Genomic DNA, 19269 nt, shown 5'->3' with positions numbered 1-19269 from the left:
AATAATGCAGCAGATATATTATTAAAGAGTATGCTTCTGAAGTAACTCCAACACTGACTTTTCTGTTGGAACTACACCATGAAATAAATGTCCTTAAAATGGTATAATGAAGCATAAAGAATAAAAGTTTGCTTTCTAGAGTTGCGAAACTCCCGGCAAACATTCCACAGTGGAGGTCTCCCCATTGACTGATTCTTCCATGAAGACACCCAGCCTGAGGACAATCTCTGTCTTGGTCTTCAGCATTTCTTCCCTGCCTTTGCATGGGTGAGGATGTGAGTTTTCAGATTATTTGACTGAATAAAGCCCTTGGAGCAGCCGTCAAAGGGGCACACAAAGCGCTTATCGCCAGTGTGGATGCGGCTGTGGGTGCGCAGGTTGAAGTCCAGCGAGAAGCGCTTCCCACACCCTTCGAAGGTGCACTGAAATGGCTTCTCTCCACTATGCACCAGAAAGTGTCGCTTCAGTTTCGAGCTCTCGGCAAAAGCTTTCCCACACTCCGCACACACGTGCTGACGGGGACCGTGAACAAGCATGTGCTTCCTCAGGGCAGTTTTGTCCCTTAGCTTCTTCATGCACCCTGTGTGAGGACACTCCAGCATCGATAAAATGCCAGCGGACTCACCACCCTTTGGCTTCTCTTCAGTCGATCCCACAAGCTGCTGAGGATCTGATAAATCAACTTTCGGTATTTTTTCAACAGGAAGCTTCCAGCTAGTCATGGACTTGGACTTGGAACACCTGAGTTCTGAGTCCGCTCCAACAATCTGTTGAGGCTGTTCTTGCTTGGCCTCCCTTTTCTCCTGTTTTGTTCCCTTAGTCACATATTCCAAAGAACTTTCAAGAAGGGAACTCGCTTCAAGAACCTGGCGAGAAAGGTCTTGTTCGGCTTTCTCTAGGTTTTCGAAAGCTTTAAAAAGTAAATCCTCTTCTAAAATAGGTTCAGAAAACTCACCTCTGATGATGCACTCTATGTAACCATCGGGGAAGTCATCTTCCTCAGTGTCGGGGTTGGTCTCACCGTACATATCTTCATCGTGGATGGTGTATGTTATGTGGAGAGGCTCCATGTTTGTCTTCTGGACTTGGTCCACCTCCTCTTGTTTAGTGTTCGCTCTGAAGGCTCGACTGTCCAGGCCGTTCTGGCCACTTGTCTTTGCCATTTTCTTCACTTCCTTGTTCATGTTGTCTTGGCTGCTTCCTTCGTGAAAGATGAATGTTAATCACTTCCAGAGAGTGCTGATCCAGAAGAGTCACCCCCAGGAAACACCTGCCTTAGATAATAACCTAAAGTTAAAACATATTCCAGTACTATAGCAACTGTGAGGAAATGACGTCAATAAATGGTGTACAGTGGGATGATGGCTCAGCAGGAAGTTGCTGGCCACTCAGAGTTTGATCCTGGGACCCAGGTAGTAGGATAGAACCAACTCCCACAAACTGTTCTCTAACTTCCACAAGTGAGCCACATATTTGAGTGAACACATGTGTGTGTGCAAACACAGACTCTCTAAATAAAATTACATATACCTTAAAAAATGGTTTACCACATGATCATCTCATTAGATGTTGAGCTTCAAGACTTTGACAAACTCCACAGTCCTTCATGATAAAGGTTGTGGAGATCAGGGATACAAGGGACATACCTAAACATAAAAAGGGCAATTTACAGCAGGCCAATACTAGCCAACATCAAACTAAATGAAGAGAAACTCTAAGCAATTCCACTAAAATCAGAAATAGGACAAGGCTGCCCACTCTCCATCACGTCAACAGAATACTTGAATTTCCAGCTAGAGCAAGACAACTGAAGGAGATCAAGGGAATACAAACTGGAAAGAAATAAGTCAGAGCATTATTATTTGCAGATGATAAGTATACACACGCAACCCCAAAAATTCTACCAGGGAACTCCTACAGCTGATAAACACCTTCAGCAAAGTAGCTGGATACTTTAGCAACAACTACAAATCTGTAGCCCTCCTACATACAAACAACAAACAGAAAGAAACCAGGGAAACAACACCCTTCATAATAGCCTCACACAATATAAAGTATCTTGGGATAACCTTAAGCAAGCAAGTGAAACATTTGTATGACAAATACTTTAAGTCTTTGAAGAAAGAAACGGAAGAAGGTATCAGAAGATGGAAAAAAATCACCCATGCTCATGGATTAGTACAATTAACATAGTAAAAATGGTCATCCTACCAAAGGCAAACTACAGATTCAATGCAATTCCCAATAAATCCCAACACAATTCTTCACAGAAATTAAAAGTATAACACTCAATTTCATATGGAAAAAGGAAACCCAGGATAGCTAAAACAATATTGAACAATAAAAAAGAACTTCCGGAGGTATCACCATCCCTGATTTCAAGCTCTACAGACCTATAGTAATAAAAACCATATGATATTGGCATAGAAAGACAGGTGAATTGATAGAATGGAATTGATGACCCAGAGGTAAGTCCACACACCTATGCATACCTGGGTTTTGATAAAGAAGCCAGAAATATACAATCAAAGAATGCATCTTCAAGATGGTACTGATCTAAAATGTCTGCATGTAGAAGAAATACAAATAGATCCGTGTATTACCATGGGCAAGACTCAAGTCCAAGTGGATCAAAGATCTCAACATAAAACCAGATCACTGAACCTGGTAGGACAAAGTGGAGAGTAGCACTGAATGCATTCACACAGGAGACAACTTCTAAACAGAACATCAATAGCACAGGCATTAAGATCGACAATCAATAAATGGGACCTCAGGAAACTGAAAATTTTCTGTAAGGCAAAAAAGGACACAGTCAATAGGACAAAATGAAAGCCTACAGAATGAGAAAAGATTTTCACCGATTCCACATCCTATAGAAGGCTAACATCCAAAATATTTTAAAGAACTCAAGAAACTAGACAGCAATAAAACAAACAAATTAAAAATTGTGGTACAGCTACTAAGGAACCTGAAAAAGAGGGCATGGGTGTTCATGGTGACTGAATGAAGTCTGGTGACAGGATGGCTGGGCACAGATTGGTGTTGGTGTTAGGAGATCTGCACATTCCACACCAGTGCAACAGCCTGCCGGCTAAATTAAAAACTCCTGGTGCCAGGAAAAATCCAGAACATTCTCTGCACTAGGAACCTTTGCACCAAGGAGAGCTATGGCTATCTCAAGACCCTGGCTGGCTACATCCATATTGTAAGAGAAGACTTCAATGAGAATCTGAATTCCCCAAAACAGAAGGCTGTGACTGTGGGGCCGTTCAAGATCAGTTTGATCCATGGACACCAGTTATTCCATGGGGAGACGTGGCTAGCTTGGCCCTGCTGCAGAGGCAGTTGGATGTGGACATTCTTATCTCAGGACACACAAATTTGAACCATTTAAGTAAGAAAAAAATTCTACATTAACCCAGGTTCTGCCACTGGGGCATATAATTCCTTGGAAACAAATATTTTGTCATTTGTCCTGATGGATATCCAGGCTTCTACAGTGGTCACTTACGTCTATCAGCTTATTGGAGATGACATGAAAGTAGAACAAACTGAATACAAAAAAATCTTAAAGCTAGGCTTGTCTTGATTATTTGTTTCCTTGTACAAATGAATTAAACACTTAAGAGACACACAGTTGTGTCACTTTTATATTTTGCACTAAAAGGTATCCTCTGTTTAATACCAGTTGCTCTAAGCTTCTTGTAAACTATAAAAATACTTAGCTTGCAGTATATAGTTTTTATTAAAAGTCCACCATACATACAGTACAGGGTGATTAAGAAAAATTTATCCTTGTAAATACCTTCCTGGTTGGTATTTGGACTTCATTACAAAACTAGTGAATGAAGAGAAAGAATCCAGAATTTCTGTATGTTTTCTCTTCTCTACTAATAAATGTTTATCTTCCATTAAAAAAATGTAGTACAGATCTAAACAGAGGAATTCAAAATAGAAGAATCTCAAATTGGCTGAGAAACACATTAAAACATTAAAGAAATGTTAAACATCTTAAGCCATCAGGGAAACACAAATCCAAACAAAGATTCCATCTTACTGAATGGCTAAAGTCAGCTGGAAGGTGGTGGCACACGCTTTAATCCCAGCACTCGGGAGGTATAGAAGGCAAATTTCTTTGAGTCTGAGGCCATTTTGGTCTACAGAGTGACTTCCAGGACAGACTCCCAAGCTACAGAGAAACCCTGTCTTGAAAAACAAAACCAAACAAAAGAAGAATAGCTAAGATCAGTAACACAAGGGACAGCTCAAGCTGTTGAGGATGTGGAGCAAAGGGATCACTCCTCAATGCTGGTAGGAGTGCAAACTAGTACAACCACCAGGGATATCAATATGGTGTTTTTTTCAGAAAACTGAGAATGGATCTACCTTGAGACCCAGCTATACAACTCTTGGACATATACCCAAAAGATGCTCTATCCTATCTACCACAAAGACACTTGCTCAAATATGTTCATAGCAGCTTTACTCCTAAAAGTCAGAAACTGGAAATGGAAACAACCTAGATATCCCTCAACCTAATAAAGAGAACTCAATGGGGTACTACTCAGCTGTAAAAAAAAATATTACCTTTCATACTAAGAAGGAGAGCGGAGGTGGGGGGGGGGGAATCTGTGCATTCAAGGCCAGTCTGGTATACAAAGTAAGTTCTATGACAGCCTGAGCTGTTACAGAGAAACCCTGTCTTAAAAAATAAAAACAAGCCTTTAATCCCAGCACTCGGGAGGCAGAGGCAAGCGGATCTCTGTGAGTTCGAGACCAGCCTGGTCTACAGAGCTAGTTCCAGGACAGGCTCCAAAGCCACAGAGAAACCCTGTCTCGAAAAACCAAAAAAAAAAAAAAAAATAAAATAAAATAAAAACAAACAACAACAACAACAACAAAAAAAACCCAACCAACTTTGGGAGACAGAGGCAGGTGGATCTCTGTGAACATTCAAGGCCAGCTGTTCTAGAAAGACTATATCCAGGAGAGCCAGGGCTGTTACATAGAGAAACCTTGTTTCAAAAAAACAAAACAAAACAAAAAAAAAAAAACAACAACAACAAAAAAAAACCCAACCAACCAAAAAAAGGCACCATGAGCTTTTCAGGCAAATGGATAGAAATAGAACAATTATCCTGAGTGAGGTAGCCCAGACCCAGAAAGACAAAAACAGTATTAGTTGTAAAGTCAGTGCTAATCATGCTACAACCCACAAATGCAGAGAGGGTAAGTAAGGAAGACTCAAGTGGGGGGTGGATGCTTGGATCTCCCTGGGTGGGAAGAGGAACTAGAACAGATTTTGTTGGTGGAGTGGCAGGTGGGTGGGGATGGGAACAGGAAGGATCAGATGGAAGGAAGAAGGAGAGAATACTGGAATTAGGGGGCATTTGGGGTTGATGCAGAAATCTAGTAATGGGGGAATATGGAGCCTGAACTGGCCAAGGCTTCCAATGGTGGGGAAGGACACCAACTTAGTCACAAAACCTTTGACCAGTCCTGCCTGCAGGATATGCTAGGGAACAACTGGTGGCTCAGAACTTGTGGGAGTGGCCAATCACCATGCAAGACAGTGCCTGGATGACACAAGAACGGGAAGTTGGGTAGCCTAGAGGATATAGGGCAGAAACAAATATGACTGGCAAAAAGCTGAACAGGGGGCTGAAGGATTGTAGGAGCCAGAGAGGTCAAGGACACAAAGAGAAAGAGGCCCACAGAATCAACTAAACAGAGTTCATAAGGTTCAGAGACTCAACTGGCAATCATGGAGCTTGTATGAGTCTGCGGGCTACGTCCTCTACATTTATGCTATGGTTGTTAGTATGCTGTATTTGTGGGACTCATAACAGTGGGGATAGGGAGGCAGAGGCAGGCGGATCTCTTGTGAGTTCGAGACCAACCTAATCTACAAGAGCTAGTTCCAGGACAGGCCCCAAAGCTACAGAGAAACCCTGTCTCAAAAAAAAAAAAAAAAATCAGTAAGAATGACATTTGCCAGGCGGTGATGGCTCCCCCTTTAGTCCCAGCACTCGGGAGGCAGAGGCAGGCAGATCTCTGTGAGTTCGAGACTAACCCAACCTACAAGAGCTAGTTCCAGGACAGGCACTAAAGCTACAGAGAAACCTTGGCTCGAAAAAACCAAAACAACAGCAACAACAAAACAGTAGGGATAGGGGTGTCTCTGATTCTTTTGTCTGCTTTTGGGACCTGTTTCCTCCTACTGGGTTGCCTTGTCCAGCCTTGATATAAGGGGTTTGAATCTTGTTATGCCATGTTTGGTTGATATTCCTGAGAGCCCCGCTCTTTTCTGAAGGGAGAGGGAGGAGCAGGAAGGTGGAGGTGTGGGTAGGCAGGGAGACTGGGAAGAGTGGAGGGAGAAACCGGGGTAGGGATACACTGCATGAGAAAAGAATAAATAAAAAGGGGGAAAAAAAAGTCTACAACTCACTTTACAAAAAAGCTTACCTAACTTACACTAACACCTTAGACTAAAAGAAAATAAATTGTAACCCTCAACACACCTGCCTGACTGGAACTCTCCAGTGGGCTACATGACCTCACTGCACACTCAGTACGGTGCCGCCCCTATTCTAGACTAAGCATTGCGCAGGACACATCAGTAAATAAACATACCAAAAATATGCCTTAATAGCACAGAATGTTCATAAGCATATAAAATAACAAATGTGGACCGGGACGTGGCTCAGCTAGAGTGCACAAGGCCCTTGGTAAAATCCCCAGCAGAGCATAAAAGGACTGTGAGAGTAACATTTGTAACCCCAGCACTGTGGGAGGTAGAGGCACGGCTTCAAAAGTTCAAAGTTATCCTCAGGTATAGAGTTAAAGACCCTACCAGGACTGCATGAAACCCTACCTCAAAAAAAAAAAATTAATTAAAAATAAATAATAAAGTAAGCAACGCATGCCAAATGCTATTAAGTTGCAAACTCTGGTATGAAATACTAATAAAGGCATTTGCAGAAAGTTTAAGTTTGCAATTTTAAAAAGTACCTGGGCAATCCCACTGTCTGGTTGCAGTTGATGAAAAGAGTTACAGGCAACGAAGTGAGACGGTCCTGCTTTTTTTCACCAGCAGGAGTGGCAGGAACGGTGCTTGCAAGGGCACAGTCCACAGCACACAGTGAATGCTAGGCATACCTGTGAGTTAGTGCTATTGCTTCTCATTCTACCCTGGATCCTACTGCTTTAAGTAGGGAAGGAACAGTAGCCATTATTATTATTGTTTTGTACAGAGTCAGCTATAGGCTTGAACAGGTCCCACGTGTCTGTTTAAACTATTCAGCCTTCTTGAAGTGAGAAGCAGAGAATAAAAGGAATGAAGATGTTGTCACAATAAAATAAGAAGGGGCAAAATTTCAATCCTGGACTGCAGTTTGTTGGCCTATTTTCTAGAAGATTCTCTGGGATCCAAAAAGTAAAACACAGCCGGGCGGTGGTGGCGCACGCCTGTAATCCCAGGAGGCAGAGGCAGGCGGATCTCTGAGTTCTAGGCCAGCCTGATCTACAGAGCTAGTGCGAGGACAGGCTCCAAAGCTACAGAGAAACCCTGTCTTGAAAAACTAAAAAAAAAAAAAAAAAAAAAAAAAAACACAAAATTGATGGAATCCCAGTGAATTTAAGGCATAATAAAGTCACAGGGCAAAAATTTGGCTATTTTTCCATTATTTTTAAAAAACAAACCAAAGGACCAAGAACAAAGCTAAACTGAAAAAGCAAGACCACTTAAAGTTGCAGCATAGAAGCACAGACACACTGTTGTTTTTCTACCTGCCTTTTGCTTAATGTTCAAATCATGTGCCCAACAAAAGGTATCTTTATTGTTCTGATGTCTTGCTGCAGGAACAGAAAGTAAACGCTCTTTAAACCAGGGCAAATGCCAAAGCTGCGGGATGATTATTAACAGCTTAAAACTACTTCAAAATGGTCATGTTAATAAAAACATCATCTCAACGGACGTGATGAACAAAAAAAGATGAATACAGCAAATGAAAACAAAGCACATTTCAACTGCTAGGGCCAAGAGCATCCCCCTCCCCCTGCCCGCACACACCACATACCTATTCTTTATGTCATTTAAACTAATGACATAATTGAGAAAGGCCATATTCAAGAATATTTAACGAGCAAAATCATGTCATGATCATATCTCGGCCAGTATACAAAAGCTGTTCTCTTAATCAGCTCAAATAAAATAACTGCAACTTGGTTTGATTCTCTTTTCTCCAAGCTCCTCTCTTGCCACTTCTACTTCTCCTAGTTCGCCTTTGCTTCAAGAGTTTACCAATAGGGAGTTTAGTCAGAAAATGCTTTTTAATTCTTGCATGGCTAAACTCATCAGGGGTCAGGCCAATAAATCACATGGTAAGGTCAACGGCGCCCAAGAATATATTTAAAAATATGAAATGTGTACAGGGAGAAAAGGCTAACAAAACCTTCCCAAGCACGTGCTGGTGAGATCTAGAAGTATTCCTAGACAGCCAACTAGGAGCCGGGGCTAAAATACTCACACTGATCCTGTTGAGGTTATCCTCCAAACACTCAGAATCAGTCATTCTCAAATATGAATTTTGGTAATAAAACCTCATGCCCACAATCCTTGGCTGTAAGTGTCTAAAAAGCTACAGGAGTCTAAAAAAAACAAACAAACAAACAAAAATAACCTCGATAATAGAGCTTGCCAGCAAGAAGGCTCTATAGAAATCACCTCCTGCCAGTGACACACATGGGACTCCGACTTTCATTTACACTGGACTGCACATAAGCACACGAGCACGCAAGCATGTGCTCACACACACAAACACACTCACACTAAATACAAAACATAAAATTAAAAGGAGAGAAACTTCAAAAATAAAAACTGAAACTGTTTTGTAGCTTATAGATGTCCTGGAGCAGTTATTCCTATCGAATATCCAGAGCTCTGACAACAAGCACAATCCCAGGACTTGCACACAAACGAGAATTGGGCTTGGTCTCCACAACCTGTCTAGTGTAGGGATGCATCGCAGACACTGTTCTGAGAGGACCGGGCTGGCTGATATTTCTCTAAGGCTGGCCAAAAGGGGCAAAGCTAAAGCCAGAAGGCAGACAGCCACCTTTCCCACAGTACACTTTTTTTTTTTCTAAGACATGGTTATTTTTTTTTCCCTCCAGGTTAGCCTCAAATTTGCTATGTAGCCAAGGACGACCACTAACTCACAAACTCCCACTCTTCTTGGATGCTGGGATCACAGGTTGTTTTAATTATCCTAATTTTAATTGTCAACCATAATAAACTCTCCCTAGAATAAGGCACCCACTAGTGCACTGCATCTCCTTCTCTCTCACCAATACACCAAGGAATGTTTTCTGGCATTGTTAGTGTGCAGGAATACACCCACCTACATTTCAGATCTCTGGTTAAACACTGCTTCCTCGGAGCTTCCCTTCCCTTAGGTGCACTCAGATCCCAAGCTAAATGTTCCCCAGCTTCTTATGGTACACATAAGAACACCGTTCTTGGTATTGTCTGGAAAATACGTTCATCTTACCTGCTGACTGGACTGTACATTCACACGACCGAGAGCAAAAGTCTGTCTCCTTTGCCAAGTACCGGAGCTTAGTCCATTTCCCTATGAAAACAAGTTTATGAATCTGCATTAGTTATAGTCCTGGTGAGGCCTGATACAGAAATCTTGAAAAAAAATTAATTCAGTAAGCATTTACTCACAACTTTAGACATTTAAAATGAAAATTTTTCAAGAGCTGCTTGCAAATGCTATTTAGATAGAATATTTCCTAACAGATCAAAGCCAAAGAAATATTTTATGAATATATCACCATCTAAATATAGATCATCATTTACTTTTCTTCATTAGGTTATTTATCAGATATTTTGAGCATTACGCTATCCCCCACCCAAAACGCAATCTTGAGAGAATGGCAAATTAAGTTAAGGTGGTGATTTTTTTTTTCGATACAGGGTTTCTCTGTAGCTTTCTTTGGAGAATGTCCTGGAACTAGCTCTTGTAGACCAGGCTGGCCTCAAACTCAGGGTTCGCCTGCCTCCACCTCCCGAGTGTTGGGATTAAAGGCGTGGGCCACCACCGCCCTGCTAAGGTGGTGATTTTTAAAGCTGTTACTATGTTAATGGAGACTGGCTTGAACTCACCATCTCCTGCCCTACTTTCCAAGTTCTGGAATTACAGATACGTGTCACCAAGGGTGGCCCAATAGCTTCTAATTAGTCACAGTAGTTATACATTGTTCTAGCAGCTCAATATAAAGAATGAAAAAGACCCAAAGTCCACAGTTAACACGGAGACACGCTTTCATAATGAGGGGAACACAGATACCAAACAGTAAACAAAATAGTTCCCGGTAGAGAAAAATACTCCGGGAAATATTCGTATGAGAGACGGCACACGGAAGAGAATCCACCTTTGTAAGGACCATCTAGGAAAGCTTCCAAAATGCCAGTCCCCTGGGAGAGAGGGGAGATTCAATTTCCCAAAACGCCCGCTTTAGCAAGCCACGTGCACTCACTTTAAAAGGGATTTGATGTGGAACGTCAGGAAATACAGTAATTTCAGATAAAGGTAAGTACGGAGGGAAGCCATGTTGACTACAGGGGGAAGCCATATTTACCACAGATTCCGTAATTCTTTGTTCTCCCCCGTTTGGTTGTTTGGTTTTTTAAGACAAGGTTTCTCTGTGTAGCCTTGACTGCCCTGGAACTCGCTCCATAAACCAAGCTGGCCTCCAACTCACAGAGATCCTCCGGCTTCTACCTCATGAGTGCTGGGAATAAAAGCAAGCGCCACCATGACTGGGATAAAGCCGTACTTCCTATAAAACAGGGACCGGAAAGAGACCGGACGAGTCTGCGCAAAGGATGCTGGGAATTCTACGGCAAGTCGTTTGCGTTGCATTTCTACAGGAAACCACTACAGCCTTGCAAAGGAGCAGCAGGCTTTAGTTTAAGTTAAAGGATTATTGTGGATCTACTATTGAGAGACAAGAGTGAAAAGAGAACTCCTTCGGTAATTTGAGAACCAAGACCTGAAATGCACAGAGGGCAGGAAACCAGGAAAACATTCTTTCCAGTTTGCTGTTGGATTGGAAAACGGGGTGAGGAATTTGAAATAGCGAGCAAGGAAAACAATAAAACAAGCTGTCTTATTTTCTTCTCCTGGAATAATCTAGCGGAATTTACAGAGGTAAACGGAGAGAGAAATGTAGGTGTCCTGTTGTCACAATATACATTCTTGTTTGTTTTTCCAGACAACTTTCTCTGTAGCTTTGGAACCTGTTCCTGAACTGGCTCTCGAATACCAGGCTGGCCTTTAACTCAGAGTTCCTCCTGCCTCTGCCTCCCGAGTGCTGCTAAAATTAAAGGCGCGTGCCACCACCGCCCGGCTAAATATTTTAATATAAAATAGTTTTACGGGGCTGGAGAGATGGCTTTTGCCTGCTCTTCCAAAGGTCCCGAGTTCAATTCCCAGCAACCACACGTGTTCACAACCATCTGTAATGAGATTTAGTGCCCTCTTCTGGCCTGCAGGGATACATGCAGGCAGAACACTGAATACATAATAAATAAATCTTTAAGAAAAAAAAAAGTTCTAGCTAAATAATTCGATGAGCCGGGCGGTGGTGGTGCACGCCTTTAGTCCCAGCACTCGGGAGGCAGAGGCAGGCGGATCTCTGTGAGTTCGAGGCCAGCCTGGTCTACAAGAGCTAGTTCCAGGACAGGAACCAAAAGCTAACTCGAAAAATAAAAATAATAATAATTCGATGAAATAAAGGTCATGAAATTTTGAAACAAAATCTAAAACACAACTTGGAGGAAATTCCAATCAGAATTTTGCTTTCTTAATGTTTATCTACTTTGCTCCTCAATCTGTGTTTGAAAAATTGGTGGCCAATGGCTCAATGTAGTGGGAGATGTATGCAATCTGAAAGCTAGCAGAATTTTAGATGTCAAGCCTACTTTATCACCAAGTTGCAAAATTCGAAACACTGAATTTAGGTTTCCAAACCCTTCTCTCTTCCCTCTCCTTGTAGCAGAAAAACAGACAAAACCGCCGTTTCATGAAGCAAGACTTACCTAATCCCCCTGCGATGCGCTCTGATACCTCCTACTCTGGTTCCTTTCTGAAATCTCAAGAAGAAATTGTCACTCGTACCCGGAGCAGCAGTGGAAATCTCCCCAGCCTCGAGCTCGGCTATTTGGACCCCTCTGGGGTTTCTGAGGGACGCGGTCTATTCCAGCCACACTTATCCAGCCCCTCTCCGCCTTCTTGCAGGCTGAATTCCCAAGGCTAAGTGGTCCAAGTGAAGGGCGCGTGGCGGGGGCATTGCCCTGGGCCCAGGTAAGCCACCCGAGGCGGGTCCGCGTCCTCGCTTAGGGTGGAGTCAGCATGGGAGGCTCCTCGGGTCTTCGGAGGCTGCCCCAGCGCCGAACAGACAACACCTTTTCGAAATCTCTAGCCTTAAGACAGTAAATTCTCAGGACCTGTCTACGAACTCATGACGCACCTGTAACCAAATTTACGCTTTTATTACCTGATGGAAAGAAATTCAAGGAGAGAATACTATTTCTGCCTCCTAAATACACATCCAAAACTTCATTTGCATTTCTGTTTCATCTCCACTCTGGATCCCAGCTTCCCCTGATTGCGACTTTAGCCACGTTAATTTTTTTTTTTTTTTTTTTTTTTTTTTTTTTTTTTTTTTTTTTTTTTTAGCTCTTAATGTGACTGTTGGAAACCCCGCAAAACAACACAACTCATGTGGAGAGCGTGGATGAACCGGCGTTCACCACTGACTACTGTCTAGTAAAATTTACTAGTTCGTATAAATGCACCGGCACCATTAAAACGAAAACCAAATCAATATTTAAGAACCTCTTACATTTCATTGAACCTGAAGCTTTTCTGTAATTTACTTGTCAGGGAGAAGTCAATCATTTATTTTAGTTTGCTTGCTTCTTTGTGAATAAAATTTAATTGTGAAATCGAAAAGGACAAACTTTCCACTGGTGAAATGAGACTCTGACTCTGTGAAGGCTTTTGCATTAAGTGCCCCTCATCCATCTGAATGGAAGTTGAAGAGACCTGCCTTGCCAGCTCTCTTCTCCCAGGAACAAGCCCTGTGAGGTGAATTTCTGGTAGAATAAAGAACTGTTTTCCTCCTGGTTTCTGTACCTCATTGTGGCGTTTTAAGAAAGTACAGAGAGGCCGGGCGGTGGTGGCGCATGCCTTCAATCCCAGCACTTGGGAGGCAGAGGCAGGCGGATCTAGGTGAGTTCGAGACCAGCCTGGTCTACAAGAGCTAGTTCTAGGACAGGCTCCAAAGCCACAGAGAAACCCTGTCTTGAAAAACCAAAAAAAAAAAAAAAAAAAAAAAAAAAAAAAAATGTTAGTAGTTGAAGGCAGCCTTGGTAACACAGTGAAGTCCTGTTTCAATTTTCTCACTTAGGTTTTTAGGTTTCAAGAACAAATACATCAAGGAGAGAGCAGAAAGCTTTTCTTTGACCTAATCATTCAGAGCCAGAGCCACGCCCTTTTGTTATCAAGTCCTTACCATTGACTGTAAGACTCCTACGAAGTAGATTAAAGTCTAACTTCCCTTTGCAGGATTTTGTCGGCCCTCTAGTTTGTGTTGGGTGAGGCTGTGGCTAGGGAGGGACTCACAGAAAGAGAGCACTTGACAGCCTGCTATTCCAGTTCATACTCCACCACACAGCCATTATTTTGTTGTTGCTTTTTGTTTTTTCAAGACAGGCTTTCCCTGTGTAGCTTTGGAGCCTGTCCTGGAACTTGCTCAGTAGACCAGGCTGGCCTGGAACTCACAGAGCTCCGTCTGCCTCCACCCGGCACCACCGCCTGGCAAGCATCCATTATTTTTGATCCCAGTACAATTTACTTTTCTTATCCAAGTCCCTCCCCTCACCCCAAAGTAACAATGAATGAAGGAACTCACCTGGTTTCACATGAACTTTGTTTAAGGGAACTTTGGTTTCTCCAAAATGAGTTAGGTAAGTAATTAAACCACACGAGAAAAGCAGGCTGTCTTTTGAAGTTCTACCCACAAGGGAGGAGGGTATTAAATACAAATTTTTCCAGGTTTGATGGGTGGTGCTTGTAAACCCAGTATTTGGATGGCTGAGACTGTAGGGATGATTTTGAATTGAGAAAAATCATAGTGAGTTCTGGGTTATCCTGGGCTATAGAATGAGACATTGCTACAAGCAAATAAACAAATAACAACAACAAGACAATAATATTCAGCTTGCTGATAAATTTTTAATTTTAATTCTTCTAACCATAATATTCTGGTCATTAAAATATATAGTCTTGGGGCTGGTGAGATGGCTCAGTGGTTAAAGATAATTGTTGCTCTTCTAGAAGACCCAGGTTTGTTTCCCAGAACCCTGATGCTGCTCAAAATTATCTGTAACTCTAGTTCCAGTGAACTGGATGATGCTTTCTGGATCTCCCCCTCCCACAACCAGGCACATAAGTGGTATACAGACATGCAGGCATATCATTTATATACATACACTTTATTTATTTATCTGTTTATTTATTTATTTATTTATTATGTATACAATATTCTGTCTGTGTGTGTGTGTCTGCAGGCCAGAAGAGGGCACCAGACCTTATTCCAGATGGTTGAGAGCCACCATGTGGTTGCCGGGAATTGAACTCAGGACCTTTGGAAGAGCAGGCAATGCTCTTAACCACTGAGCCATCTCTCTAGGCCCCATACATACACTTTTTAAAAATTTCTGACAATTAGTAAGCACTATTTATATTCAAAGTTTACAAAACAAAACATGAACCATAGACATTATTTAGGCCACACAAATTTGAGTTTCTCACCTATACATGTCGTTGTCCAGGCCCTGGGGATAAGGTTCCTGGCATTCAGTGGCCAAACCTGCAGGGCCAGAACTAGGAATAGAGTAGTAACTTGCTAACATTTGGGCAATTTAAGGGCATCAAGAAGAATTCATCAACCATCATTAACAGTATTTAATATAGCTTTTTTTTTTAAGAGTTGAAATTGGAGTACAGGCAGGAAGGTGGTGGCGCACGCCTTTAATCCCAGCACTCAGGAGGCAGAGGCAGGTGGATCTCTGTGAGTTCGAGACCAGCCCGGTCTAGAAGAGCTAGTTCCAGGACAGGGACCAAAAAGCTACGGAGAAACCCTGTCTCAAAAATAAAAAAAAAAGAAAGAAAGAAAGGAAGGAAGGAAGAAAGAAAGGAAAAAAATTGGAGTACAGAAATTCCTAATGAAGCATTCAAATAATAGGTGAAAGCAAAGTCGGAGGCTATGAGCCAGTCATCATGGCAATGAAGTGTGGAAATGCACCTTTAAAATTATCACACTGACTGGGCAGAGGCAGGCAGAGATCTCTGTGAGTTCAAGGCCAGCCTCCTCTGCAAGGAAGTGAATTCTGGCACAGCTAGGACTGTTCTGGGACAGAGAAACCTTGTCTCAAACAATAAACAAAAATGATTAGCACAGTGAACAGAGGTGTCTGGTGTTCTGAGAATCCAAAGCAGAAGATTTCGTAAGTTTTAGGGAGTTTCCTAGGAGCTGCTGTGAAGTGAAGGAAGAAGGAATTTAGACGCCAGAATCTCCCTGATGGTAGTTAAAGAAGGGTGAGGACAGAGATAAGAAATGTGGAGAAGGGGTTCAGCTTGAAAGTCGGAGCCTTCATGGTACTTCCATCTCTATCCCAACAGTGGTGGGAATAGGATGCGAAGGAAAATTTGAAATAACTGGGTAAAGTGATCTATGCCTGCAATTCTTGCGTGTGGGAGGTAGCAGCCCGAAGAGCATAAAGTCAATGTTTAGTTTCATTCCATAGAATGAGCTTGAGATTTTGCCTCAGAAAAAACAACATCACAAATAGGAAAAGAATATGGGGAGGGCAGTGAGAGCATAAATAACAACAAAATATGGAAATGATACAATGGAATACCACTTTGTATACTAACTTAGAAAAGAAAATATACATTATCTACAAAATACGGATCAACCTTAAAATTCCAAAATATTTATTGTTAATGTTTAGTTTCTCTCTTTTCAAAGTACTCTCATTAGAATTTCCTCTGCATTTTGAAATGATGATCCCTACCCACCAAAACCTCATGTCTAGAAACTCTGTCTAGACTCAAATCAGAACCCTAGTTTTATGAATACTGTCTGATGACTTGTGGTGGTCTTAGGTACCACTTTATGTTACTTTCCAATCTTTCACAAATCTCCTTGAATTTTTCCTTAAAAGTCTGTTTTATTATTTGCTGTTATTTATAACACCCTTGCCAAACTTATTTGCTCTTGATGACAGCCTTATGAATCCTATTTGATGAATGAGAAAATAGAAAGTCATTAGTGATGAATGCTTATTTAAAGCCACAGAAACATTAAGGTATCAGGGTAGATTCTGGATCCCAAGGCTTGCTATCCTGTCACAAACTTTAAATGTGGAGCTAATTTTTCCACGTTCAGTCAACTGTTTAAAGAGCTTGCTAGATGCAGTTTCAATTTCTGTGAAAGGGATCGAGAACTCTTCCAGCTAATAATTTATGTTTCTATGGGGAACTCGATATCTTAGGGCGTAATTTCTAAGAGTGCAGCGAGGAACATTTATCTCTAGGCTTCACTCCTCTACTTTTTAAAATCTAAACGGGAAATGTTTGCTATTTCATGCTGAGACAAATGAAACTTCTCTTTACATTGTCATAGCTTTTCAGAAAATGTTAATGCTCTTTAGATGAAAGCTATAAGCATAAGCGTTATTATATTTCATTTTCTCCTCCTGGAGAATTCAGCAATGGCGTAAGTACAGAGGCTACAGGCTCCTTTTTAGATGTCAGATCCGCTAACAATGATTTGTTAATGTTATTTTTTGTCAGTTGCATGCAGTAGCTCTTATGAACTCTTAATACTCTAAATGTTTGTGTCCTGATGTTTTTTTTTAATTTATTTATTTATTAAAGATTTCTGTCTCTTCCCCACCGCCGCCTCCCCTTTCCCTCCCCCTCCCCCAACCAAGTCCCATTCCCTCGTCAGCCCAAAGAGCAATCAGGGTTCCCTGCCCTGTGGGAAGTCCGAGGACCACCCACCTCCATCCGGGTCTAGTAAGGTGAGCATCCAAACTGCCTAGGCTCCCACAAAACCAATAGGTGCAGTAGGATCAAAAACCCATTGCCATTGTTCTTGAGGTCTCAGTAGTCCTCATTGTCTGCTATGTTCAGCGAGACCGGTTTTAACCCAGGCTTTTTCAGACCCAGGCCAGCTGGCCTTGGTGAGTTCCCAATAGAACATCCCCATTGTCTCAGTGTGTGGGTGCACCCCTCGCGGTCCTGAGTTCCTTGCTCGTGCTCTCTCTCCTTCTGCTCCTGATTTGGACCTTGAGATTTCAGTCCGGTGCTCCAATGTGGGTCTCTGTCTCTGTCTCCTTTCATCGCCTGATGAAGTTTATAGCAGCATTGTTTGTAATAGCCAGAACCTGGAAACAACCTAGATGCCCTTCAATTGAAGAATGGATGAAGAAAGTATGGAATGTATACATATTAGAGTACTACTCGGCAGTAAAAAAAACAAGGACTTCTTGAAGTTTGCAGGCAAATGGATGGAAATAGAAAACACTATCCTGAGTGAGGTAAGCCAGACCCAAAAAGAGGAACATGGGATGTACTCACTCATATTTGGTTTCTAGCCATAAATAAAGGACATTGAGCCCATAATTCGGGTTCTTAGAGGAGCTAAATAAGAAGGAGAACCCAAGGAAAAACATATAGGCATCCTCCTGAATGTCCTTCTGATGTTTAAGGATTGGAATATAAACATCTGGAGCTGGAGAGGTGGCTCCGTGGTCAGGCTCCTGCTGCTCTTCCAGAAAGACAGAGTGCAGTTGCAAGCAACCACTTTGGACTGCAGGCGATCCAACACCCTCTTCTGGCCCTAGGGGCATCCACACATTCCACACGTAAGTGGCACACATATATACATACATACACAAACACACACACGTAAAAATAAAGACAGATCACAGAGAGAAATTCAATCCTCTGCAGGATGGTAGCAAAGGGTGTGGCTTTGAGGAGGTAATTAGTTCCAAAGAGTTCTGATTTTGTGAATGTGAACAGTACTCTTTAAATGAGATGCTTTGGTGATGTCAGACACTGATGGGTACTAAGGAGATAATTAGCCCCTAAACACTCTGATTTTATGAATGTGAACAGTACTATTTAAAAGATACTTGGGTGGTGGCGCACACTGGACAGTAGTAAGGGTGTGGCTTTGAGGAAGTAATTAGCTCCAAAGAGTTCTGATTTCTGGAAGGTGAACAGTACTCTTAAAAAATGTGCTTGAAGCCAGGGTGGTGCGGCTAGCCTGCCCTCTGAGACAAGAATTTGAGTCCAGCCTGATTTCCACAAGTGATTTCCAGGCCAGCGGGAGTGGGGTGGGGTAGGGAGTGGTCCATAAGTGAAGCCTCCTATCAAGGGAAGAAAGGAAGAGGCATTTGGAGACCCCCGTTTGCCCTTCTCTCTCTCCCAAGGACACATATGAGGCACCACCTGCAAAAACCAGGCCTTCAGTAGACTTTGAATCTGCGGTTTACTGGATCTGAGACTGCTCTGGCCACCACGCCCACCTCCAAGCACAAACAATACGTTTCTGTTAGTTATGAATGACTTGATTGATTTTCAGACTGTAGCCTCGGAAGACTTAGACCATTGTTGAAGTGAAGTGACCCCCTTTCCTAATACTCCTTGCCACTCTGCTGAAGAACTTACTAAAATTGAGCCCACTTAGGGTACTTTCCCAAACTAACCCTGACTTAGTTATATCAATTCTCATATTTCCTTCTCAGGTTTTTGAATCAAGCTCAAATAGAATGACCTTCCAATTTTTTTTTTTTTTTGGCATGCTGTTGGATTTGTACATGGGTTGAAAAGCCGTTATGTGGAGTTTCCATGCCCATTTCCACCAGTTTCCCTGCAGTTTAACACATTATATAGCCAATTTCCATTTACTCCAAGAATTCCACAATGGTATAATGCTACTAGCCAAACTCTCAACTTTTTTGGACCAAAGCAGTTTTTCCATGAATGTATTTTTTTTTTAAATCTGTTCCAGGATCCACTCCAGGATGCCATTTCCATCAAACCCCAGTTCTGGCTCAGAAAATGTAATTTATGTCTTGGAATATATTTCCTTCTGCCACTCCCATAAAACTCA

The 19269-nt window shown here is 42.1% G+C and overlaps 1 protein-coding gene and 1 pseudogene across 2 annotated transcripts; one reads left to right on the top strand and one right to left on the bottom strand.

Annotated features, from left to right (window-relative positions):
* Window positions 1-239: 239 nt before the first annotated feature.
* Window positions 240-1237, bottom strand: Zfp42 (ZFP42 zinc finger protein). Of its 2 annotated transcripts, XM_050147196.1 has the most exons (2): window positions 740-1237; window positions 240-670 (listed from the first exon to the last, which is right to left on the bottom strand). In XM_050147196.1, the coding sequence occupies exons 1-2, from the start codon at window positions 1182-1184 to the stop codon at window positions 240-242; spliced, it is 876 nt and encodes a 291-aa protein (XP_050003153.1). In that variant the 5' UTR covers window positions 1185-1237. The 2 variants fall into 2 exon arrangements, with proteins under 2 accessions (XP_050003153.1, XP_050003152.1); XM_050147195.1 differs by having other exon boundaries at window positions 240-1237.
* A 1762-nt stretch (window positions 1238-2999) lies between these two features.
* Window positions 3000-3537, top strand: LOC126504738 (vacuolar protein sorting-associated protein 29-like; annotated as a pseudogene).
* Window positions 3538-19269: the final 15732 nt, after the last annotated feature.

This window comes from Alexandromys fortis, unplaced genomic scaffold, assembly GCF_014885135.2.
Source record: "Alexandromys fortis isolate MF-2015 unplaced genomic scaffold, M_Fortis_MF-2015_v1.1 scaffold_32, whole genome shotgun sequence".
Taxonomy (NCBI): Eukaryota; Metazoa; Chordata; class Mammalia; order Rodentia; family Cricetidae; genus Alexandromys; species Alexandromys fortis.
This window is presented reverse-complemented; position numbering and strand designations above follow the sequence as displayed.

What these genes read in the sequence shown, in the direction of transcription:
- Zfp42 (XM_050147195.1), bottom strand. Translation starts at nt 1,184, where the DNA reads ATGAACAAGGAAGTGAAGAAAATGGCAAAGACAAGTGGCCAGAACGGC.